Source organism: Gopherus flavomarginatus, chromosome 1 (assembly GCF_025201925.1).
Source record: "Gopherus flavomarginatus isolate rGopFla2 chromosome 1, rGopFla2.mat.asm, whole genome shotgun sequence".
In the NCBI taxonomy this organism is placed as follows: Eukaryota; Metazoa; Chordata; order Testudines; family Testudinidae; genus Gopherus; species Gopherus flavomarginatus.
The window spans coordinates 33,967,204-33,993,037 of NC_066617.1; the positions used below are offsets into that span (position 1 = coordinate 33,967,204).

Consider the following 25,834-nt stretch of genomic DNA (forward strand, 5'->3'; position numbering starts at 1 on the left):
TCTTATATAGGCGCCTATTACCCCCCACCCCATCCCATTTTTTTTCACAGTTGCTCTCTGGTCACCCTAGTGTTAGCACCCTAACCTGCCCTGAATGGTGGAGGGGAAAGGTCCTGGCACGTGCTGCTAGACCAACGCCCGCCGAGACTGTCTGTAAAACACCCTCCTCAACTCCGAGGCTGTCTGTACACAGCCCAGCCCCCCCCCCCCGCAGCAGGAAGACACTACAGGCAGCCCCCGCCCCCGCCCCCTCCACGAGGGAGAGCAGCGAGAAGAGCGTCGCCAGATACTAAGGGAGGAAAACCACGGTTGGAAGGTGGGAGGGGGCGTGGCGACAGGCGGGGCCGAGGCAGCTCTGGTTCTCGCTCCCCACCTCCTTTTGCCTCCTGCTCCCAGTCGCCAGACCCGGCTCGAGCGGCCCTCATTGGGTGACTTTGACCCAACCGTCAGTAAACTTACTTCTGATTGGTGCGGGTCACCGCCGGCCAATGGGGATAGAGCTTTTTGCCCGGTGTCAATATGGCAGCGCTCTGCGCCTAGTAAATGGGAAGTGGTTGGGATGGAGTAAACTCCCAGGAATTGGGCTGGGCAAAGCGGGCCGTGCCGTGGGGAACCGGGCAGGCTGACGGGGGAGGCGCTGCGCTGCGGTGAAGGGGATGAGGTGACGGGAGCCATGGCGAACGACGGAGGCAGGAAGCAGTTCTGGAAGCGGAGCGGCTCGAAGGTGCCGGGGAGGTGAGTGTGTGAAGGAGGCTGGCCTGTCGGAAGGGACGGTGGCAGTGGGGCGGCTGGCTCCGGGCTATGTGGGGTTAGTGGCGGGGTGGGGGTGCTGGAAGGCGGCGGGGTCACTTGTCAGCGTGTTAGGGGCAGAATTGTCCCTTCACGCGGTGCTGAGGGCGGCTCTGCCCCGCGTCCCCGTGACTTGGAGAGGAGGGTCTGGCGTCCGGCGCTGGAGCGCACAGGGGGTGGCGAACAGCTGACGTTTGACAGCAGTTGTAGTAACAGCCGTGAAACTGACTAGCCTCTGGAAGTTGTACTGTGTTTCTGTAAGGGACAGCTGTAGAGCATGAGCGCTGTCCTCTGCTGCTTGGCTTGAGTGATGTACAGTAAACCAAAAATAATTGACTTCTATGCTCCCCATGCTGAGTGAGCCAGGTAATATCTTTTATTGGACTAACTTATGTTGGTGAGAGAGACAAGCTTTGGAGCTTACACAGAGGTTTTCTTCTGCTCTGGAAAACTTGCTCAGAATGTCACAGTTAAATAGGAGGTGGAACAGATTGTTTAGGGTAGGTAGTTACATATTTCAAGGTATGCAGTGTTGCAGCCATGCCCACCCTTTTCTTTGACACTCTGAATAAGGGCATGTCTATACTTACCTCTGGAGTGATTGATCCAGTGGGAGTTGATTTATCACATCTAGTGAAGATGCAATAAATCAAGCACTCCCCCATCAACTCCGGTACTCTATCAGAGCAAGAAGCGTAGCTGGAGTCGATGGGGGAGCATCAGCAGTCGACCTACCATAGTGAAGACACTGTGGTAAGTAGATCTAAGTATGTCAACTTCAGCTACAAGTTGCGTAACTTAGATCGTTTTCCCACCCACAGTATAGACCAGGCCTAAGTTTTCCAGACCTGAAGAAGAGCTCTTTGTAAGCTAGAAAGTCTGTCTCTCTCATCAACAGAAGTTAGTACAATAAAAAATATTATCTCACCCACCTTGTCTCTCTGAACATATTCTTGTCAATTTCAGTTTGGGTCGTAGCCACAGCAAAGAGTTCTTTGCTTCTTGCTGGCAAGTGTGCCAGGATGTCTTTCAATGCTTTTCTGTAGCTTTTCTTGTTGAACTAACAATTGGAATTTTTATGTGCCAAAACATTCAGCTACTTGAATAGCTCATTTCAGTAGTTTTCAGTTAGAAATCTTTGTGTGTGTCAATCAGGTAGTGAGCAGAGGAGAACTAGATTACATGATTCATTACACTGTGTGCAGTATTCATAGATTGTAGAAACAGCAGAGACTACTGTGATCATCTGGTCTGATTTCCTGTGTATATTAGCCCATAGGATTTACTTGAATTAATTCCCCTTTGAACTAGAGCATAACTTTTAGAGAAAACATCAAATAAAATGTCTTACAGAAGTCTAAGGTGGGGTTCTCAAATTGGGGGTTGGGACCCCTCAGGGGCTCATGAGATTATTATAAGGGAGGTCGTGAGCTGACAGCCTCCATCCAATCTCTGCTTCACCTCCAGCATTTATAATGGTGTTAAATATATAAAAAACTGTTTTTAATTTATAAGGGGGGTGTTGTTGCACTCAGAGGCTTGCTATGTGAAAGGGGTCACCAATACAAAAGTTTGGGAACCACTGGTCTAAGGACTGGTCTACACTAGAAAGTTGGGTCAAGCCAACTACATTGCTCAGGAGGTGTGAAAAAATACATGTCCCTGAGAGATGTAGTTAAGATGACCTATGTCACAGTGTAGACAGCATTAGGTAGGAAAAGAATTCTGTTGACCAAGCTACTGCTTCTCAGCAAAGTTGATATACTATAGCAATGGAAGTTTTAGTGTCTATGCAGCTGCACCACTGTAGTGTAGACGCAGCCTCTGTATATTATGTCAACGCTAGAACCTTCATCAACCAAAATTGTAATCTTATTTAAAAAAAAAAGATATGAGATTAGTTTGACAAGATCTATTTTCCATAAACCCCTGTTGATTAGCATTAATTATATTTCCTCTCTGTTAGTTCAGGGTGGCTTGATTTTAAATCAAAGCAATTTAAACACCAATTTTTATTCATGGTTTAAATCAGCAAGCAAAAAAACCTTGATTTAAATCGTCAACTTTAATTGTGTTGTACATTTGTACTTTTTAGTGATTTTTTTTAAATAAAGGCTGACAGAAATTGGATGATAACCATTAAAACATGTTAAATATAGCCTTTACTAAATTGGTGCTGCTTTTTGCTAACCAGGAGGATACACTATATCTATACACATGTATTTAAACAATAGTATAGCTTAACATACATTTATTCAGATTCTTAATTTTTTCATTTTCTATTATGTTAGAAAATAGCGATGCATTTTTTTTTACTACATTAATTTTTTCTAATGGTTTGTCTGTTTGGATAAATATTCAATTATAGAATCATAGAATACTAGGGTTGGAATATTCAGGAGGTCATCTAGTTAATCCCCTGCTCAAAGCAGGACCAACCCCGACTAAATCATCCCAGCCAAGGCTTTGTCAAGCTGGGCCTTAAAAACCTCTAAGGATAGAGATTCCACCACCTCCCTAGGTAACCGATTACTTCACCACCCTCCTAGTAAAATAGTTTTTCCTAATACCCAACCTAGACCTCCCCTGTTGCAACTTGAGACCATTGCTTCTTGTTCTGTCATCTGCCACCACTGAGAACAGCTTAGCTCCATCCTCTATCGAACCCCCCCCCCCCGGGTAGTTGAAGAATGCTATCAAATCTCCCCTCACTCTTGTATTCTGCAGACTAAATAACTCTAGTTCCCTCAGCCTCTCCTCATAAGACATGTGCATTAGCCCCCTAATCATTTCTGTCGCCCTTCACTGAACTGTCTCCAATTTGTCCACATCCCTTCTGTAGTGAGGGGACCAAAACTGGATACAATACTCCAGGTGTGGCCTCACCAGTGTCAAACAGAGAGGAATAATCACTTCCTTGGATCTGCTGGCAATGCTCCTACCAATACAGCCCAATATGTTGTTGTCCTTCTTGGTAGCGAGGGCACACTGCTGACTCCTATCGAGCTTCTCATCCACTGTAATCCCCAAGTCCTTTTCTGCAGAACTGCTGCTTAGACAGTCAGTCCCCAGCCTGTAGCAGTGCGTGGGATTCTTCCTTCCTAAGGGTAGGACTCTGCACTTGTCCTTGTTGAACCGTATCAGATTTTTTCTGGCCTGATCCTTCAGTTTACTTTTCTTTAAAACTTGGTTGCAAACATGTAGTGTTTAATATTATTTTTGTAGTGTATTTAATTTCAATGATTTTAACAGATTAAAGTTAGTTTAGGCCTTAACAGGTTGTCAATTTCAAATTTAATTTAAATACAGGTTGTTTTTTTTAAATAAACTAATTTAAATGTAAATTAAAAAAAAATTGTTGTTTTTTTTTTTTTTGTTTTTTCAACAATTGATTTTTATCCACCTTGTTTTGCCTGGGGTTGATCTCAGGCCAACAGTCCTATAATTACCAGGTCATTCTTAACTTTTAAAATATTGGCACAACCTTAGCCTTCTTTCAGTACGTTGGAACTTCTCCAGGGTTCCAAAACTTATTAAAAATAAACATTAGTGATCCATGGAGCTCTTCAGCCAGTTATTTTAAAACTCTGGATTCGGTTGTACACCTTTCTATTTGGCAGTGGTGCAAGTGCTACTGGAATACAGTGTCCAGTTCTGGTGTCCATAATTCCAAAAGTGTGCTGACATATTGGAGAAAGTTCAGAGAAGAGCCACGAGAAGGATTAAAGGATTATAAAGCATGTCTTATAGTGATAGACTCCATTAGCTCTATCTATTTAACAAAATGGGATGACTTGATTACACTTTGTAAGTAGCTATATGGAGAACAAAAATTTAATAAAAGGCTGTTCAGTCTAACAGGTAAAGGTATAACAAGATCCAGTGGCTGAAAGGTGACACTGGACAAATTGAGACTATAAATAAGGCACAACATATTTAACAGAGAGTGTTGTTACTATTGGAGCAACTTACCAAGGGATGTAGTAGATTTTCCATTACTGGAAATCTTTAAAATGCAGTTTGGATGTTTTCCAAGATGCTCTGATTCAAACAGGAATTAATTCAGAGAAGTTGTATGGCCTGTCAGTAAGCTTGGCAAGCAGGTCAATTGACTGCTTATTATTTGATCGTGGTGAAATATTGTCAAATATTCCTGCAAGAATGCCCTTATGTAGGTGGTAACCTAGCTTTCTGATTGCATCCTGGTACATTTTTCTGAGTTAAAATAACTCAGTTAAGATACATTATTGATTTTTGTAATTAGGCATAAGTATGGTCTCCAATGGGTTTAGCTTTCTATAGAAGAAGTTTTACTCTCTTTTTGTTGTTGTTCTAGTAACCTAGTGTTTTCAAATATTTGACCAGTCAGTTAACTAATGATTTTTATACTGATTAAGTACACAACCGTAGGCCTGTATTATGGAGGAAATCAGATTAGATGATCACAGTGGACCCCTCTGGCTTGATTGATGATTCTCATTTTTAAAATGTCTAATTTCAGTAGCTTTGGTTTAACCTCCTCCTGAGTTACTATTAGAGGAGAAAGTATTTCTTCTTTTTCATCATAATCCTTATATGTGAATCTATCATCTGTCTTTTGCCCAATACAAAACAGGAAATATTTATTAAATGCTTTTGCCTTTTGTGCATTGTTATTGATAATCCTACAACTTCTATCTAATCATGAAACAGTACCATTGTCAGGATCCTTTTTTGTTCTTAATACAGTTTTTTATAATTCCTTGTTTCTAATTTATATTCCTTGCTATCAGCTTTCCCCCTCCTTTTGTTTATTTTATTTTCATTTAATTTAAAAATTCACACTTTTTTCTGTTTAATTTTTTTCTCTCAGCTAATTTGGCTTAAATTGTTTTCAGCTTCATCACCACATTTCAAAAAAGATTCTGTAGAATTAGAGGGACCCAAAGAAGGATGCTGAGAGCGGTTATGGGTATGGAAAAACTCTCATACAAGGAGCGATTGAGAAGACTGCAGTTGTTTACCTTAGCAAGGAGGGGAATCAGAGGGGACATGATAAAAGTGCAAAATAAAGAGTTGTATAGAGAAGGCAGAATAGGCACATCAGTTCTCCCTTCCTGACAGCAGAAGAACAAGGGGATAATTTAATGAAATTGGAAGGTGTCTAATTCAAGACTGAATAAAGAAAATACTTCTTAATACAATTCATACTTTGGCTGTGGAACTCATTACCAGAGGACATTAGAGGCCAAGAATTTAGCAAGATTAGAAGAGGAATTGTCACTGGATAATAAGAATATCTACAATTATAATAGTTAAAGCTAAAAATAAAGTATTGGGAGTTTTATATAAAACCTCATGCTTGAAGAGTTAAGCCAATCTCTAAACAGTAAGAGCTAGGCTGGGACATTCATTTGGTGCAGATTATCCCACATCTGCCTGCTGTGTGGTTTCTTGCATCTTCTGAACTATCAAGTGCCAGTCACTGTTGGAAATGGAATGCTAGATAGATGGAACTCTTGCAGGTCTAGCATCCAGCAATTCCTGTGTTCCAAATTGATCTATGGCCTACTGGGAGTTTATGGAGCTCTGGGTGCACAGACCTTGGAGGTCACATGCTACTAGTTGTTCTGTTTTTTCTAGCTATTAAATTTCCTTAGAAAATATATTTAATGTGCTTTTAACTAATTATTCCTTGTCCGTGCAAGCAATTACCATAATTGTCACAGGGATATTACATAATAAAAAGGGGAGGTGATCTATCTGCTTGGGAATGAGAAGGAAAGCCATCCACAGTGTTAAAGAACTTGAAAACTCGTGTCTTGTCCTGTCAGGGAAATAAGCGAACCCTGAACAATTCTTTCTTCACCAGCTGTGTTGTACCAATTATATTAGACCAATAAAAACCAGCAGGATCTTATTAAAGGGGACAAGGCAAAGATGCCACATTTATTATGATAACAATTTATGACTAATAACTAATATCTTAATTCTTATACACACACATTATACCTATTACCTATATACACATACACACACACACACACACACACACACATTATACCTAATACCTATACACACACATACACTCACACACACACATCCACATTCATCAGGTGTTCTGCAGCTGCTGCATAGTTACCAGTCCTGAAGATAGCTTAAGTTCATGGCTTGATTTTGCAGCTTGGGTTCGTAGCTTGTGGCAGCTAACTGGCCAGGAAAGTTGGGCACAAGGCTGAGCTGGATCTCTGTTGGGCAGGCACCGATGTTCTTCCATGTTGGCAGCAGAATGTTACCCAGAGTTTCTCATCTCACCCTTCTTTTTTATAGGCTTTTAGTTTGGATTCAAAGGGCTTGTCTACATCACAAAGTTGCAGCGCTGGTGAGGGGGTTACAGCGCTGCAACTTAGGAGGTGTACACATCTGCAGGGCATCACCAGTGCTGCAACTCCCTGTTTGCAGCGCTGGCCGTACTCCCGTTTTGTCTCGGGTGTAGAGGATCCAGCGCTGGTGATCCAGCGCTGGTAATCAAGTGTAGACACTTACCAGCGCTTTTCTTGACCTCCGTGGAATAAGCAGGTATCCCAGCATACCTGAGGAAGCCTCTGGTAATCAAGCTGGTCTCCTTCCCCGGTTTGCTCTCGCGTTCCCCGAACCCCGAGCAAGCAGGTCTCCTTCCCTGCGGTTTGCTGGGTGGTTCCGGGAACGCGATAGCAAACCGGAAGCTGGTCTCCTTCCCCGGTTTGCTCTCGCGTTCCCCGAACCCCGAGCAAGCAGGTCTCCTTCCCTGCGGTTTGCAGGGTGGTTCGGGGAACGCGAGAGCAAACCGCGGCGAAGCTGGTCTCCTTCCCCGGTTTGCTCTCGCGTTCCCCGAACCCCGGAGCAAGCAGGTCTCCTTCCCTGCGGTTTGCTGGGTGGTTCCGGGAACGCGATAGCAAACCGCGGCGAAGCTGGTCTCCTTCCCCGGTTTGCTCTCGCGTTCCCCGAACTCCCCTTGAAGCCGCCCAACAGCGCTGCAGTGTGGCCACATCTAACACCACTTGCAGCGCTGGTTGCTGTAAGTGTGGCCACTCTGCAGCGCTGGCCCTATACAGCTGTACTAATACAGCTGTAACAACCAGCGCTGCAGAATTGTAGATGTAGACATACCCAAAGTCTATAGGTCTTGCTGTGTCACGCTGCCTCTAGGTTTAGATTGATCACCCATCAATTGCAGGCGTGACTTTCAGCCTTGGACCTGGCTTTGATCTTCCTTCTGTTGTTCTGTTGTCCTTTTCTTTTTAGGGTGGATGCTTCTTACTTTGTTTAGGGCTGTTGTCTAGGTCTTCAGCCGTTGGAATTTGAACTTTATCTCATGAGGACAGGCTGGGGCTGGAGGTTGATTCCATCATTCATACATACCTCATTCACACATCTAAACTAAACTAATAAGATTACAGCAGGGTTTGCAGAAATGAAAGTTGGAGGAAGCTTTTACAAAATGGAGTGAGTGTTTTAAAATGGGGTTTGAATTACAATATGGAACAGAAGTTACAGTATAGGCAAGTGTAGTGAATGGTGAACAGAAGTTACATTAATAAAGTGAACAATTGAAAACAATTTCATTTATCAGTTCTACAGCTGTATCCACAAACATGATATTTTTCTGAGGGCCCAAAAGACACCATGATCATTCAGATGGGAGAATGCCTTTACTAATTGCCATGTGCATGCTAGTATTCATTATAGGTGGAGCATATTGCCATCATACTGTTTATACTTCAACGTATGAAGGCTCAATATAATTCCATACTAAGGTTATCTGTAGATCCAGTCATTATTAGAGTACACACTACCCTTCAGAAGATGTACAGGACCTACTAACTGTTTACCACTGTTGAACTCTTTGGTGTTTGTTTGTAAGAGGAACCTTGAGGGTCCTTCTCTTCTTCATGCTTTATTTTATATTATTTTTCAGTTCCTAGGTGTTTGGAGTCTGTCAGCACAATTTCTCGATGGTTCGCAGTATGTTGCTGAATGATGTCAGTCCTTCCTTTTCAGGGACTAAAGGGAAGGTCTGCAGCTGGTGTGAATTTGTCACTGCTCCATTGACTTAAGTACAGCTATGAAAGTTTGCATCAACAGAATATCTGCCCACTAAGTATGCTGCATTCCTGGCTCCTAACAGCCTTTGAATTGAGTCTGTGATTGGAAACCCACAGCACATAGATAGGACACTGCCAATTAATTCCACAGGACTGGCCTGCATGTGTGTCTTTTTAGTTTTCATGTTTAGGTGTTCAATCTAATATCTGAGTCCAGACCTTGGCAGTGTCTCTTGCTGTTGACCAGACTATCGGCAGTCAATGAACAAAACGATTAGCTTAATTATGGTGAGAAGTTGATGTGGAGAAAAATAAATGGAGCACAAGTGCTGCCAATCAGACTGATTTTCTTTTAAGAGAAAGAAAACAAATAATAGTTAAGGGTATTAATTTTTTTTCACTGCACACAAGTTATAAAAAATGCATTTCTGCCCAACCCTTAACACTGACTTGTGGATGGAGAGCTGAACTCTGTCGATGAGCTCTGAGTTGTTGATGGTTTTGAAGATGAGGCTGGGAGCCAACAAAAAGTATTTGTCAAGACCAGTGAAAAGGCTGCTGCAGTACTTGATGTGCTAGATGAAATAGTTGTATGGCTGGATAGGAAAGGTTGCATCATAGAAACGATCTGTTCTGCTGAGAATGCAAACTGCTACACCCTGCAAAAATGGAGCATCTACATTACTTTGACCTTCAGCTCCAGATCCACTGGATTGTAGTAATTTACTCTGAAGGCAGAGGCTAGGTGTAGGGGAGAGGAGCACATGGGGTCACGTTCCACTCCTCCTCCCCCCAATTTCTGCCAAAGTTTTCTGGACCTGATCAGTCACATGGTACAGCCTTGCCCCTCCCTGCACGGCAGCTGTCACAGCCCATGAGCTGCATCCCGCAGGGAGAGGCAGGAACAACAGCTGGGAGCTGCAGGGAGAGGCTGCTGCTTTCCTGGAGGGGAGACTGAGAGTAAGGGGAGGGGGTCTTCGTGTATGTGTGTGACTCAAGCTGTTCTGGAGATGGCTGAACCTTTAAATTGTTTTCCCCACCTCCCACTATCAATTAGTATAGGTTGTCTCAGTCTGAAAGGAATAATTGAATGAATTATGTTGACCAGATTCTTGGTTGATAGGAAAGTGTGAATATTCCTAGCAAGCAGAAGGTAGAAAAGGGCATATCTTACTACTGCCACTACCTGGGCATCTAAGAACAGTCGCTGGTTGAGCAAGACTTTGAGGCCACACAATTTTTGATGAATGAAGGGAAGATGCCTGTGATGGGAAGAACAATGAGGAGTCATAGGGGTACCTTAGAGACTAACAAATTTATATGGGCATAAGCTTTTGTGGACTAAGATCTACTTAATCAGATGTATGGAGTGAAAAATACAATAAGCAGAACATTTTTTGTTGAAGAATTGCCACTTCAGTCTCCGTGGACACTCAATAACAGACTTAGAAGTGTTCTCCTACTGGTTTTTGAATGTTAAAATTCTTAATATCTGATTTGTGTCCATTTATTCTTTTGTGTAGAGACTGTCCAGTTTGGCCAGTGGACTGGCAGAGGGGCATTGCTGGCACATGATGGCATATATCACATTGGTAGATGTGTAGGTGAACGAGCCCATAATTGTGTGGCTGATGTGGTTAGGTCCTATGATGATGTCCCTTGAATAGAGATGCGGACAGAGTTGGCAACGGGGTTTGTTTTAGGGATTGGTTCCTGGGTTAGTGTTGTGTGGTGTGTAGTTGCTGGTGAGTATTTGTTTCAGGTTAGGGGGCTGTCTGTAAGCGAGGACTGTCCTGTCTTCAAAGGTCTGTGAGAGTGAGGGATCGTCCTTCAGGATAGGTTGTAGATCCTTGATGATGCGCTGGAGAGGTTTTAGTTGGGGATGGTAGGTGATGGCTAGTGGTGTTCTGTTACTTCCTTTGTTGGGCCTGTCCTGTAGTAAGTGACTTCTGAGTACCCTTCTGGCTCTGTCAATCTGTTTCTTCACTTCACCAGGTGGGTAGTGTAGTTTTAGGAACGCTTGATAGAGATTTTGTAGGTGTTGGTCTCTGTCTGAGGGATTAGAGCAAATGTGATTGTATCTTAGAGCTTGGCTGAAGACAATGGATTTTCTGATGTAGTTCGGATGAAAGCTGGAGGCATGTATGTAAGTCGGTTAGTAGGTTTCCGGTATAGGGTGGTGTTTTTGACCATCGCTTATTTGCACTGTAGTGTCCAAGAAGTGGATCTCTTGTATGGACTGGTACAGGCTGAGGTTGATGTGGGCTGGAAATTGTTGAAATCCTGGTGGAATTCCTCAAGGGCCTCCTTCCCATGGGTCCAGATGATGATGAAGATGTCATCAGTGTAGTGCAAGTAGAGTAGGGATGCTAGGGGATTAGAGCTGAGGAAGTGTTGTTCTAAGTCAGCCATAAAAATGTTGGCATGCGGGTACCTATAGCAATCCTGCTGACTTGAAGGTATATATTGTCCCCAAATGTGAAATAGTTGTGGGTGAGAACAAAGTCACAAAGTTCAGCCACCAAGTTTACCGTGACATTATTGGCGATACTGTTCCTGATGGCTTGTAGTCTATCTTTGTGTGGAATGTTGGTATAGAGAGCTTCTATATCCATAGTGGCTAGGATGGTGTTTTCTGCAAGATCAGCAATGGAAGCTTCCTTAGGAAGTCAGTGGAGTCTCAAAGATACTGGTAGTGCTGGTAGTGTAGGACCTGAGGAGAGAGTCTGTATAGCCAGACAATCCTGCTGTCAGGGTGCCAATGCCTGAGATGATGGGGCATCCAGGATTCCCAGGTTTTTGGGTCTTGGGTAGCAGATAAAATACTCCTGGTCAGGGCTCTAGGGGGGTGTCTGTGTAGATTTATTCTTGTGCTTCTTCAGGGAGTTTCTTGAGAAGATGGCATACAATGCAGATCTGTTTACTCGTGACCCATTTACACGCGAATCTGCTTAACGCGCGGTAGCGCTGTGCCTCCCAGTGCTACCTATTTAACACGCGAGACTCGTTAACATGCAGTACAGGAACTTGCTGTGTAGTGCTACAGATTTGCTCACCGACATAGAAATCGACAGGAAATGTGGAGCGGAAACGTGTTGTGCGTCTTTGCCACCACCGGCTGGGGGTAGGGGGTGGCAGGGAAGGGGCAGCAATGTTCAAGTGCTGCCGTGGCAAAGGACTGCTTTAACGTTGCTGCCCCTTCCCTCTCCCCCCTCTCCCCTGGTGGCAGCTCTGCTGGTAGGAACCCTACCAGCAGGGCCGCTGATGGGGGAGGCAAAAAAGGCAGGGACATTAAAGCATTGCTGTGGCAAAGGACCCTGCAGTGCTTTAAGGTCCCTGCCCCTTTTGCCACCTCTCGGCCGCTGATGGGCAGAAGGAGGGCAAAGGGAGCAGCTGCCCTGGAGCCAGTGATTTAAAAGGGCTTGGGGCTCTGGACGCCGCTACCCCGGCAATGGTGTCCGGAGCCCTGGGCCCTTTAAATCACCATGGGAACCCTGGGCCGTGTGGATCAGGTGGCCTGGAAGAGCTGGCTGGGAGATGCTGACCCTCTAGCCCTGCCCCTTCCGGGGGCCAGAGCTGCCCCCACCCTGTACTGGTAAGTGTCCTGAGTTACTTCACTCCTGTGTCGTAATAATAATGTTTTAATTAGATTACACATTTGACTTCATCTTCTTGCAGAGCACTGTTTACAGATAGGCCTGCAGTATTTGGGATGCTGTGACTATGTTCGTAATCCTAGATAATTATACGTGTGTATCTATCTAATCTATCTAATAGAGAGAGAGAGATATTTTTAAGATACTTCGGCATGGCCCTCTTAACCGGCGGTCTGTTAACACGTGGTCGTGACGCCTTGACTCCTGACATCCGCACGTAAATGGGTCTGTACTGTAGTTTCTTTTGGTAACCCTCAGTGGGATCAGAGGATAATGGCCTGTAGAATGTGGTGTCAGAGAGTTGCCTAGCAGCCTCTCATTCATATTCTGACCTATTCATGAGGACTACAGCACCTCCTTTGTCAGTCTCTCTTTTATTATAATGTCAGAGTTGTTTCTGTAAAAGCAGCAAGAATCCTGTGGCACCTTATAGACTAACAGACATTTTGGAGCATGAGCTTTCGTGGGTGAATACCCACTTCCTCAGATGCATGTAATGGAAATTTCCAGGGGCAGGTATATATATGCTAGCAAGCAAGCTAGAGATAACGAGGTCAGTTCAATCAGGGAGGATGAGGCCCTGTTCTAGCAGTTGAGGTGTGAAAACCAAGAGGAGAAACTGGTTCTGTAATTGGCAAGCAATTCACAGTCTTTGTTCAATCCTGAGCTGATGGTGTCAAATTTGCAGATGAACTGAAGCTCAGCAGTTTCTCTTTGAAGTCTGGTCCTGAAGTTTTTTTGCTGCAGGATGGCCACCTTAAGGTCTGCTATAGTGTGGCCAGGGAGGTTGAAGTGCTCTCCTACAGGTTTTTGTATATTGCCATTCCTAATGTCTGATTTGTGTCCATTTATCCTTTTCCGTAGAGACTGTCCAGTTTGGCCGATGTACATAGCAGAGGGGCATTGCTGGCATATGATGGCGTATATTACATTGGTGGATGTGCAGGTGAATGAACCAGTGATGGTGTGGCTGATCTGGTTAGGTCCTGTGATGGTGTCGCTGGTGTAGATATGTGGGCAGAGTTGGCATCGAGGTTTGTTGCATGGATTGGTTCCTGAGCTAGAGTTATTATGGTGTTTCTGAGTTGTTTCTGAGGCTGTGGATAGCGTTGTGTTCTGCACAGCTGAGGATATGGGGCAAGTGATACTGCTTTTCCACAATTTCAGCCTGTGCACGGTGGTGGAAGGTCCTGAGTAGATGTTAGAGGTGTTTCCTCCTTCCAGCCAGCATTATTTCAGTCTTTCTTTGGTTTAGTTTCAGCTTGTTGTTCTTGATCCAGGAGTTGCTCTCTTGTAGCGTTCATATAGAGCTTTTAGTGTTTCTAGTAGGTGTGAGACAGCTGTGTCTCATAGACATATTGTTGAAAGCAGGGCACATAGCATCTCCAAATGAGCTCATGTAGAGATGGAACATGAGGCAGAACAGGGCAGATATCCATGAGTTTCTGCAGTTTTTTGGGAAAAATACCAGTTGCCCATGGCCACTCACTTGGTCCTGCTTTAGAAGGATAATTGTAATAATATTAGTACTATACTATCTACTCTGGCTGTGTTATGTAAGAGGGCAAGTAGTGATATTTGACAAAGTAAATAAAGTATTGTTAGTCACTTTTCTTGCATTTTGGGTTATGGACTGTGCCACGAGGAAGTAGTTTAAGTGCAGATATGGCATTCTTTGTGAACATACTCATCTTAATGCTATAGGTTCATGCTACAATAGGATAGCCTGTGTCAGTATTTCCATTATAAGCACCACCTCTTCAACCTTAATTTTAGTAGATGTTTGTCAGGTTGAAACTTGCAAGTAAATTTACTTTTATTTCGAGGACAAATCTTATTATTGCTTACATAGTAACATTTTTATAACCTCAATAAGGATGTTGAACATGAAATTGTACTTTCAAGCCTATTTATTTCATGGCATTGCCATTGTTTTTGTTCTCTAGTGCATGCCATCTTGTATACTGTGTCTTGTTGTGACTACAAAGGAGCCCTTATGATGATGCGTGATGTAATTGTCTCATACATCATGCAAATTGTTTATAGAGTACCTGATACATGCAATTAGACACTGGTGTCTGGCCTGTGCCAGCTGATTCAGGCTCATGGGGCTTGCAAGAGCTAAGGGGCTGTTTTAATTGTAGTTTCGAAGTTCGTGCAACTCACAGAATCCTAGATCCTGGTCTCCAGCCTGAGCCCGAACACCTATACTGCAATTAAACAGTCCTTTAGCCCGAATCCCAGTCAGTTGTGGGTTTTTAATTTTTAATTCTGGTATAGACATACTGTGTATCTCCATATTGTAGCTTATGATATAACACTTTTATCCTGGTTTGGGGCAATTCCAGATTGAAATGACTTTGGATATGAGTCATAGCTAGCTGATCATATGGCACCCAGTACCGTGTTCTGTATCTTTTTAAAAAGCAAACTCTTGAAAATGCTATGACAAAATGAAAAATCAATAAATAAATTTTATGTTAAGACTTTTTCAACCCATTTAATTTTAGATCAGTTACCATTAGCTGTAGTGTTGAGGCACATAGTGAGACTTACAGACTTAATGCTGATTAAGTCTAAATCAGATACTTAAACCACCCGTTCAACATTCCATATTATGGAGGAATCTGGGGGGTTTGTAGGAAAGTTAGAAGATGCTTTGACATAGTTAAATTACCTCATTTAATCAGGTAGCAACTGAGGCCACAAGGAAATGACTCCAGAAATTGTGATGATTAACTTCTTTACAATGAGCTCTTTGAGTCATTTTTGTAGGATTGAATGAGAGGTGAATGAAGAATGTGGTTAATTGGAAAAGGAAGGGGTTCAGAAGCAACATACAGTCTCAGTGTTTTAAAAAAAATCTTTAATTTTTTGTTTTCATTTTAATTCTTCATTTAAGAAATAAAAAAATAGGTCTCAACAGTTTGTGCCCTGTCTCGAGGAGCTTACGCTTTAATGGAAATCCCCATGGAAACGATGACCCTGCTTCCCATATACTGTGAATTTTGCTCACTCTTTATAATGGCATATTTAGCAACAACTCTTTTTATATGTTTATATGCTTCTTTGAGACAGGAAGTTGCTGATTTTTTTAAAATCTCTTGTCAAATTTGTGATCACTTCTTTTTCTGTCTTTAGTATCCAACATGTGTATGGAGCTCAGCATCCTCCTTTTGATCCGTTGTTGCATGGAACGTAAGTTAACATAAAATTAAAAAGTACTAGATAACTCTGACCTGTTTTGACCTTCTCACCACCTCATCCTCTTCCTTAGTTTGTCCAAAATGCTGCAGTTAGTCATCTTCCTCTTCCATATCTAACCAGATCGTGCTATTCCCTTCCGCATTCTAACGTCTGCTGTTACACTGGCTTCCTGATTATTACTGCATCAAATACCTAGCAGCAGTTCATTGTATCTTGCATGACTTAAATTGCAAACTCTTTTGGAGTGTCTTGTTTAAATGTCTTAGTCTTTTTGCAAAATGCCCTGTATAAAATTTTTTTTATGAAGGATTTGTAGTAGTGACAATTTAAAAATATTTATAGTTTAAATTTAACCTCATTTTTAATGTTTAACTCCTATTCTAGGCTGTGTTTCTCAATTTTGTACCTAATTGTATGGTTGGTTAAAAATATTGAGACTTTTTTCGTCTCTTTTGGCGTGTTGTGTTATTGCCACAGGAAAGATACCAGTTTTTATTTTCTGATCAGGCATGGCAATTACAGCTTGCAAATCTGTCTCTACATTTTTTGTATCCAGTATTTCTTATTGGCTGTAATATTTAGTAATGTACACTGTACTTGCTTAGCTTGTAACAACTGCACAAATATTAGCATATTTATGCTAACTTTAAGCTTTGCTTGTTTAGAACACAGTAAGAAATTATTAATGTTTATTCTTGTTCTTCTTATTCACGACAAATCTCGTATGTCCATTTTACTTAATGGGTTGTGCATGTGCCTTATGAGACTTAGAAGAATGTCTTACTAAATAGAATGATTTAAGATGTAGCCCATACGGGATGCAATATGGTAATCTAATCTTGAGGGTGACAAAGGCATGGCTTATATCTAGCAAGTTCTACATCTGTCAGAAATTCTTGCAGTATTTTCGGTAGACAAATAAAAAATAGTGTGTGAATTTTATCTCAGTATGACTAACAGCAGCTGGGGAATCCAATAACCCAATATTATAAAAACTCCTATAATTAAAACACATTGTAGATATGTGCTCTTATCTGTAGGGGAAAATACTTGTACCATGTCTTTGGGTTGCTTCATCCAACCCATTTGCTTTCTGTTATGTTTACCCTGATTGAGCTTCAGTTTGGGGCATGGAGGAGCACTGTCTGTCTCCTCCAGATGTTGGGCTAGATGTTTAATAGCTCTGATTGCATCAAGTGAGAGATAGAGAGAGCTGGCTATTATCAATATACTGAAAGCATTGCAGCCATGCCATCTGGTTTAACTTTCCTAATAACTTGAGGAGAGGAAATGGAACACTTTTTGAAACTTCACCTGATGTCTTGACTAACTATGGAGGGTTGGATACTGGATGATGGTTAACTACACTGTGAACTTCCAGCATTGATTTCTGGAGCAGAGGCTACACAAAAGCTTATGTGAAGCTGGCAATACACTCTCCCTAATGGAGGTGTTGATAGTCTCCAAAAATATTGGACACAATGCTTCCCTACTAGCTTTCGCCAGCCAGGAGTGACACACATCCTAATAAGAGACTTGGAATGAAATATTGTAATGCCTCTCCTATCTCAGTGAGCATTTGGTGGCCTAAGAGCAACCAGAGAAAACCGAAGATGTCTCCTCCAGAATCCGCTCCACAACTGAAGTAGCAAACAGTTTAGCCGAAATTAATCTGATTTATTTATTCACAAAATAATAAAATTTCCTCAGAATGGGAAGAACTTCAGCTGGCTACCAAGTGAAGGCACCTTACACTGGAAAAAGGCTATCTTTAGGTTAGTCAAATGACTAGTGAGAAATTTCACTTCCCTTATTCTTTTAGTCACTTCCTCAGACATACATAATCCAAAACTGAGAAGAATTAGGTCAGTAGTTCTTAAGTTAGGAATATTAAAAGTGAGCAGTTTGCACATGCTATCTGGTTTGGATGCTTCTGAGAACACCTCGCTTCATTTGCGCTTCTAAACTTCATAGGCCTATCATGTCACTCCAATTCAAGGAGTTAACACACTCAATAAGATAACTAAGTTCAGTCTTGTCTCTTCCTGTTAAAACAGATGCTTGCCGCAAGACATAGCTGGTATAACATTAAGGCTGAGAAATGAAGTGCTCAATAGACACAGCAAGAAAGTATTGCTGTGAATCATGTGAAAAGGGAACTGTTTAAAAAAAAATCTTCGACCTATTTTCCATTTTTCTCTCTGTAAGTCTTGACTTCATAATCCCCATCACTTATATGTTTCTTATTTACATTGTTCCAATTCCGTTTTGATACAGTGTAAGCAAAAATATGTTGACATTATATTGGAATAAAAGTCTTGATCTTTAGAGAGGAAAGAAGTTGGGTAAAAGAGGTAATACAGTAGAGCGAAAGCGGGTAAGAGTGGGAGGAGAAAGGCAAACAGTGCCATTGCTGGAAGTTAAGAATTAAGTTCAATTTAACAGTGCATTCTGTTGGAGTATGTTCACTTCAGATGTCAGTGCAAAAGCTTCTTTCTCCTTACAACTCTACTTTCTTGGTCTTGGTTTATTCACCTCAGGATAGCGGTTGACAGGAAGCAGCTTCAAGTTATTATAATTTTTGTGTTGCGCAGTGCAGCCAAGTGACAGTTGTGAGGGAAATCTTAACTTTTAGAATTTCCTAACCCTTGTATACATAATTTCTGATCTCTAATGCTGCATTTATGCTACTTTCTCACATAATGTTAAGGATGAATCCAGTTTTAACAAATGTTGCCTAATTTTCTTACCAATTTTGCTAATTATCAAGCTTGTTCTGTTGATGAGAGGCAAGAATCTCATCAACAGGTGTTGGTCCAATAAAAGATATTACCTCTCCCACCTTGTGTTTCTAATAGTGTGTGGAAGTACAGGAATATTGACTAATATAAGAAAAGAACAACTTTTCAATATTAGGAATACAAAAAGCTGCTGGCAGAGTATCCTGATTTGTGTTCATACTAAGATTTTTTTTTTTCCACACGCTTGTTTTTCTTTGAATACAAGAAGCGCTTTTGATTTTCATTTTTCTTCTGGAGTATGTTGTGCACTTGTGAAGAATAGCACTGTGCAGACTAGCCATGTCCTATTTTTTCTGTATAATTCCCCCTTCAGAGAAGATCTGTTGCTTCATTGTTCCTCCTGTGAATCCTAATCTTTTCTGTTATGGAGACAGTTACAGTCATGGAGACAATTGTAATATCACAGATCAAGTAGGAAGTAAGTAGCAGGAGCAGATTAATTTCTGTGAAACAATTATCACTGTGCTTTTAGTAGTAATAATGTTCTGTCTCTAAATACAGATACCTAAACAGAATTTTTTTGATGGAAATTTTAGTTTTACATAAGCATTTGAGTGTTGGTGATATTGTAGCACTTTTAAAATAGCCATGTCACACATGCTTGTTATTTGAGCCAGGATCCCATTATGTTAGGGCTATGGAAACAAAGAATAAAAAGGTGGTCCCTTCCCCACAGAGCTTGCAATCTAAGTCTAAGGCCTTGTCTACACTTGACATAACTGTTTGCGACAAAAGTTATGCCGACCCTCAGAAAGCGCTATAATAAAAATAGGTACTGCATGTTCACACTTGCTCCCTCTGTTGGCAGAGCATGTCCACAGTTGGGGCAGTATCATCGACAGTGTGAGCAATGCACTGTGGGTACCTACCTATGATGCATTGTTTTCCATCCCAGCATTTCATGGTCTTCCGTCTTTCTTTCATGGCATTTTTCAAGAGCCCTTGTTTGCTGTGCACCCTGGCATCTTTGTATGAAGGGATGGATCCCTCACTGCTCTCCTATCCTCTGATAACTGTCATTAAAAACAATGTGAGTGGCAGTGCAGTTAATTATGAAGTTCCTAACTGAACAAGACTCCCAGTTGCCTGACGTAGTGTATAATATGGGTGGGAGCAACTTTAGATTTCTTTTGGCATTCATGGAACAGCTGCATGCAGTGGACCATAGCTTTTGAGCTTGGGAAACAAGCACTGAACGTGGGATCACATTGTCATTCAGGTCTGGGATGACGAGCAGTGGCAACAGAACTTTCAGATGCAGAAGGCCACCTTCTTGGAACTGTGTGTGGCACTCGCCCCAGCACTGCAGCACAAAGACACCAGAATCAAAGCTGCCCTGGTGGTAGAGAAGTGTGTAGCAATCGCAATGTGGAAGCTTGCGACTCTAGACTGCTACCAGTTGGTTGCACGTTAATTTGGAGTTGAGAAGTTGACCACTGGGGCTGCGTTAATGCAAGTGTGCAGGGCAATTAATCGCATTCTGCTATGAAAGACCGTGACTCTGGGAAATGTGCATGAAATAGTGGACGGCATAGCAGAAATGGGTTTCCCTAACAGTGAAGGGGTGATAGATGGCACACACATTCCAGTTTTGGCACCAGACCCACCTGGTGACGGAGTACATCAATAGGAAGGGGTATTTCTCCATGGTGTTGCAGGCACTTGCAGATCACTATGGGCGTTTCACTGGTATTAACATGGGTGGTCTGGGAAGGTGCATGATGCACGCATTTTCAGGAACATCAGCCTGTACAGAAAGCTGCAAGCGGGGACTTTCTTTCCAGACCAGAAGATTATAATAGGGGATGTTGAAATGCCCGTAGTGATTCTGGGAGCCCCAGCGTACCCCTTAGAACTATGCCTCATAAAACCTTACACCGGAAACGTGGCTAGCAGTAAGGAGCAGTTGAACAACAAGCTGAGTAGGTGCCGGATGACTATGGAATGTGCCCTTGGCAGATAAAATGCGCACTGGTGATGCCTTTATGGCAGATTAGGCCTCAATTAGGGTAATATACCCACCCATGATCATAGCCTTATTCTGTATTTTACATAATATTTGTGAAGCTAAAGGTGAAATGCTTACTCAGGAGTGGAGTGCTGAGGCAGACTGCTTGGCTGCTGATTTTGAGCAGCCAGATACCAGGACTATCAGAGGGGCCCAGAGAGGGGCAATTCGAATGAGGGAGGCTTTGAGGCAACATTTTGAAAATGAGAACCAGTAATGTGTATCTCTGATTTGGTACTGCAGTGTTGCATCTAGTTTTCATATGAAGCAATTGTGAAATTTGGGGCCTTAAATTCCAGTAAGTAAATGATTTAAATGCTTGTGTATGTATTGGTAGTGCTTGCTATCTCAATTTGTAGGACACAAATAAAGGTTAGTTACCATTCAAAACTGTGCTTTTATTTCAGAAAAAACAACACACAAACACACACACACTCTTGGTGGGCAAGGAGGTACAAGGGAAGAGCGGACTTTCAAAACTGTGTGTAGGTCCAGCTATCATTTTGAAAGTTGTCCAAGGAGGTGGAGTGAACAGGAAACCGAGAACTTGTGGAAAGCGGAAAGGACTGTGCGGGTGGAGTTTGGGTGGGGGCACAGGGAAGAGTTCTGAATGTGCTGCAGGAGAGGGCAGGCACGCATCTGCTCAGTTAGCAGCATTATTAAGAACTTCAGCATCTGCGTTTTCTCCTCCATGACTTGAATCACCCGCTCAGTAGTGTCCTTAACAAATTCCTGATTTTCTTTTCTGTCCTGCCTTTCAACTTTCCTCCACTCCCTGCATTCTCTTTTCTCTGCATTGGAGAATTGCATTACCTCCCGGAACATGTCTTCTTTGCTCCATCTTGGGCGCTTTCTTAGCTGACGGAGATACTCTGCCAGTGTGTGTGGGGTGTTCCTTAAGGCCACATCTGCAGAAGCACAAGAAACAATGCACAGAAGCATGATTGTTAAATTCACGTACAGCATTGAAACATTTCAGTAAAATAGACCTCTGGTAACGTTACAATTACTTTCTCACTGACTCTTGGCAAGCGCACATCTTGGCAAACATCTAAAGCATAATGAGTGTTGGCTGGGGGAAGGGCTCTCTACCTGGGGAAAAGAGCACTCTGGAGGGGTTGCGTTGCAGAGACTGGAGAAAATATTCTAAACTCTCCCACACTTCCGCGGGCAGGGGTTATTGTAGCACACATCTCACTCCCGAGGGTAAGCAGGGAAGCAAGGGAATATCTACTACACACCTGTGGATTTTTCCCTGGTCCCTATGCTGCTTGCCCGTGTGATGCTTTGGTCCCCGCACAAGCAATTGCTGAATGGCTGGGAAAGTTTCCTACAATGGGAGAAGGAACAAAGCAGCTCCTCCAAGGAACCTTCCTCAGAGGATTGCCAAGTACCTCCAGGAAAGCTTCCTAGAAATCTCTAAGGAGGATTTCCATGAGAACTTGGCATGCATCAATACTATGGTCTGCTGTATTGATTAGCCACACAAGGAAATGTCAGGCACACAGAAACACAGGCAGCCTTGTACATTTCTATACCTTGAACCCACCTCCGCACCTCACAAACCACAGCCACTTACCAGGCGTCTCCTCTCCTGCTTCTTGTTCACCAGAGAGCAACTGCTGAGACTGGCTAGTCACCTTTAGAGTGGTAAAACTGTTCTTGGCTGGCTGCCTCATTGGGCAACCCCTCTGTGGAGACTACATCATCGTCTAACTCCATCTCTTTGTCAGCCCAAGTCCAAACATCTACACTGCTATCTTTAGTCCCTGCAGCTTGAGCCTGAGTCAGTTGACCCAGTTTCTCAGACTTGCTGCTGCGGGGTTTTTTGTTTTTTTTTCTGTGTAGCCATATACTTAGATGACCAACTCCCACTGAAAGTCAGTGACAATTACGTGCCAACTGCCACTTGTCTTTGACAATCTTTTGAGGCTGATTTAAAATGTGACTATTTCCCCCCCTTGACTTTGTTGACTAATGCTCTTAATGCTGATGAAGCAGTCACACTTAACTTTTTTTTTTTTTTAAACAGCTTGATAAAACCAGGATCCAAGCCACCAACAACTCCTGTGAAATTGAAGAAAGTCAGTACCTTCCAAGAATTTGAAAGTAACACAAGTGATGCTTGGGATCTTGGGGATGATGATGATGAACTCTTAGCAATGGCAGCTGAAAATTTAAATACAGATGTAGTCATGGAAACAGCTAACAAAGTAATTCAGAATCACAGCAGGCTACAAGAACAGCATAAACTGCAGGAGGAACAGCTACAGGAAGACAAACCAGTACCATTTTCAGAATTGCCTTCACTGATGTATGGTGACAACAGGCTGGTTAAGTCAGTCAGTGAAAGTCATGCATCAAGTTCTGCAGGTATGTTTAAGATATGAAAATGATGCTGAAGTCTGAATTTTAGAGGTTTCAAAGTGCTAAACTCTTGTAGTGTCTTTTATTTTTTTTTTTAAACTTAATACCCCAAGAAAAAATATTGATGGTGAACACTAATTGATGAAAGGGACATTGCATGTCAAAACAAGCTTTAAAATGTTGGGGGTGAAGTAACGATGTTTTAACAGTTTGAAAACAAGAACCACCTCATTGCTAGTTTAAATTGAATCTTTGAGTATAGTCAAGTGGTCAGCTGAATCAAGGTGATTTCAGGACTGGTTATAAAATGTTTACTTTTTTGGGTAAAATTTGCAATTAAGATGCAGCTCAGACAAAAGGTTTTAAAACTGTTTGTTTTATAGACAGCCTGAAGTTTAATTAAAAGAAAAGGTCAAAGACTAGTTCCACCTACTCATATTTCCATTCCTCCTTTTTTTCTAATTGTGCTGTATTTCCATACTGAGTCTGTCAGTTTCCTCATCTGTAAAATGTGGAGAACTCTCTTGAGCCTCACATGTGGGTTGTGAGGATAAAATTTATATATGCTCATTTTTTGTTATCTGTTAAGACTGATGTTTTAAAACTACTTGATAAATTGGAGAAGATGGGTGGGGAGGGGACACAGGGCAGGACAGAACTCCTCTGAAGCAGTGCAACCTCAACTGACTTGGACTGTATATCCTGCATGTTGATCTTTGAAATAACACTTGTTTTTTTCACAATCTCAGCAACAGTTGGTAAAGACCACTTTCCACAGTATATTGGTCTTTATAGTTGGGCCCAATTAATTAAATGGGCCTTAACCTTTTGAGGTATGACATCCTAGATTGATGTGCTCTGTTGAAGGTCTTGTGAGTCCTGGAATACTCCTGGAGGAAAAACTGATTCTCCTAAATCTAAGAAGCCATCTGCAGTTGAGACTGCTGGCTTGGTCTACACTGGGGATATTTCCCCAAAGATTCTGTTTTTTTAAATTGAGTCATGGTGTAGACCAGATTACAGGTGGCCTACATTGACTTCCAGAGAATCTCTAAATTCGTGGGGCTTTGCTAATACTCTCCTTTTTTCTGTTGTAGAGAGTGTTAGTGAAAACTCTTCCATGCAGAGGTCACAGTCCTTTCCACATGCTCCAACAGATCCATTAGAAGGTGAAGTGGCAGACCACAATACGTCAGCTACTCCAGCACTAACTGAAAGAGAGGCATTCAGATTAGACAAATTTAAGCAACTACTTGCTGGTCCTAACACAAATCTTGGTAAGTACTTAAAATCCACATCATTTTTATTTTTAAACAGAAGAATTCCTACTTTTATTATTTTTGCAGTTTGACATACCATATTATAATGATGTGGGTGAGAATTTACAGTTGCTCTCCTAATCACTCAAGTGTTTTCAGTTTTGAGTTGGCTGAGCTGAGAGTTTTAAGATGCAATTGTGATCTTTTTCTAATGCTTGTAGTATACCAATCGTGTACATCAAAATGTTTAAATTCTTTTGTTACCTGATATAGTGTGGCTTTTTTGATCTGCACTGTCCTCCTTGCAGTATTTATTTCATTATATGTCTAAATACTCAGTGAGTTATCTTTCATTGGAATAACTTGTGGAAACAAATGACAAGAGACCGAAGACAGAGGGTAGATTGGATATTGGAAAACATAATTCAGGTGGTATTTGACACTTAAAAATAAGATTGCTCTATGTCAAAAAAAAAGATTGACGAGCAACGGACTGGAACTCCAAGACCAATGAACTTGTGCCATCGACTGGAAGAATTATGGGTACATCCGAAACCGTGTAAATGGGAAAAGGAGTCGAAGTGAAGTGCAATATAGTATCAAAGTATCACTGTTTGTCTTCCATAAGAGCATTCTCTATGTTCAAGGACTAATAGTAGATAGTATCTGCCCTACCAGTACCATTTTTTGTGTGTTATACTATTATCTGACAGTTTCTGTAACTTAACACACAAAAAACATGAAGATGACATTACTGAAATAATTGCGGTCTTATGTGAATAAGAGCTCTTCTAGTTGTTCACATCTCTGCACCAACCTCCTGGAGTTGCAGGCTATAGGAAATGTAGTAGTCAGCTACTTCCTAAGGGCTTCTCCAAATTCATAGTCATTTTTAGTATATGGAGAGTGGCAACAGAATCACTGAGGTTCATTTTAACTTCCAAGACAGAAAAATGAGCCTGTAAAGAGGCTAGAAAGATTATACTGCACCTGGAGAAGTTGATTAAATTCTTCTGAACCACATAGATCTTTGGCAAAAATTTAAAAATAAGAATGGAACTAGGAATAGGAATTTCCTTGAGTTGGCTCATCCTGGAAGATGTGTGCATGCAACTCTTGTTGAAAGCAATGAGAAATGCATGTTTGCAGTTCCTGAGGTGACTGGCCCCTGATTGCTAATCCCAGTTCTTCCACTGCCTTCATTTGCAGCCATGTGCTGACTGTTTTAGACGTCCCAGGGTAAATGATTTTGATTGGAACTGCAGGTACTAACCTCCTTTGAAAATAGTTTCTTGAATCTTTTTTCATCAATTTTTTCTCCCTACTGGATGCATATAGCAGTCGCCTACCATATCCACATCTAGAGTTTAAGGTCTTTGCTATGAGGGTTTTTCTTTTACCTATCAAGTGATTAGCAGACTTTTGACATTATATTATTATTTATTTTTATTTATTTATATTACTGTAGTGCCCTAGCAGCCTGTCATAAACAGATAGCTAAGGGTTAATGTCTCTTTCACCTGGAAAGAAGTAACCTGAAACACCTGACCAGAGGACCAATCAGGAAACAAGACTTTTTCAAATCTGGGTGGAGGGAAGTTTGTGTCTGAGTTCTTTGTCTTCTGCCTGTACTCTCTTGGCTATGAGAGGATTTTTCTGCCTCCTGCTTTTCTAATCTTCTGTT

At 41.9% G+C, this 25,834-nt stretch overlaps 1 protein-coding gene across 5 annotated transcripts in view; it reads left to right on the forward strand.

Moving 5' to 3' along the window:
• The first annotated feature begins 501 nt into the window (after nt 1-501).
• Nucleotides 502-25,834, forward strand: part of TBC1D22A (TBC1 domain family member 22A) — a 459,537-nt gene continuing 434,204 nt past the window's right edge. For all 5 annotated transcript variants that reach the window (XM_050936235.1, XM_050936236.1, XM_050936237.1 and 2 more), the window contains exons 1-4: nt 502-735; nt 15,650-15,706; nt 22,557-22,897; nt 23,989-24,168. In XM_050936235.1, coding sequence (XP_050792192.1) covers nt 674-735; nt 15,650-15,706; nt 22,557-22,897; nt 23,989-24,168 — 640 coding nt within the window. In that variant the 5' untranslated portion in view covers nt 502-673. The remainder of the gene's footprint in view (nt 736-15,649; nt 15,707-22,556; nt 22,898-23,988; nt 24,169-25,834) is intronic.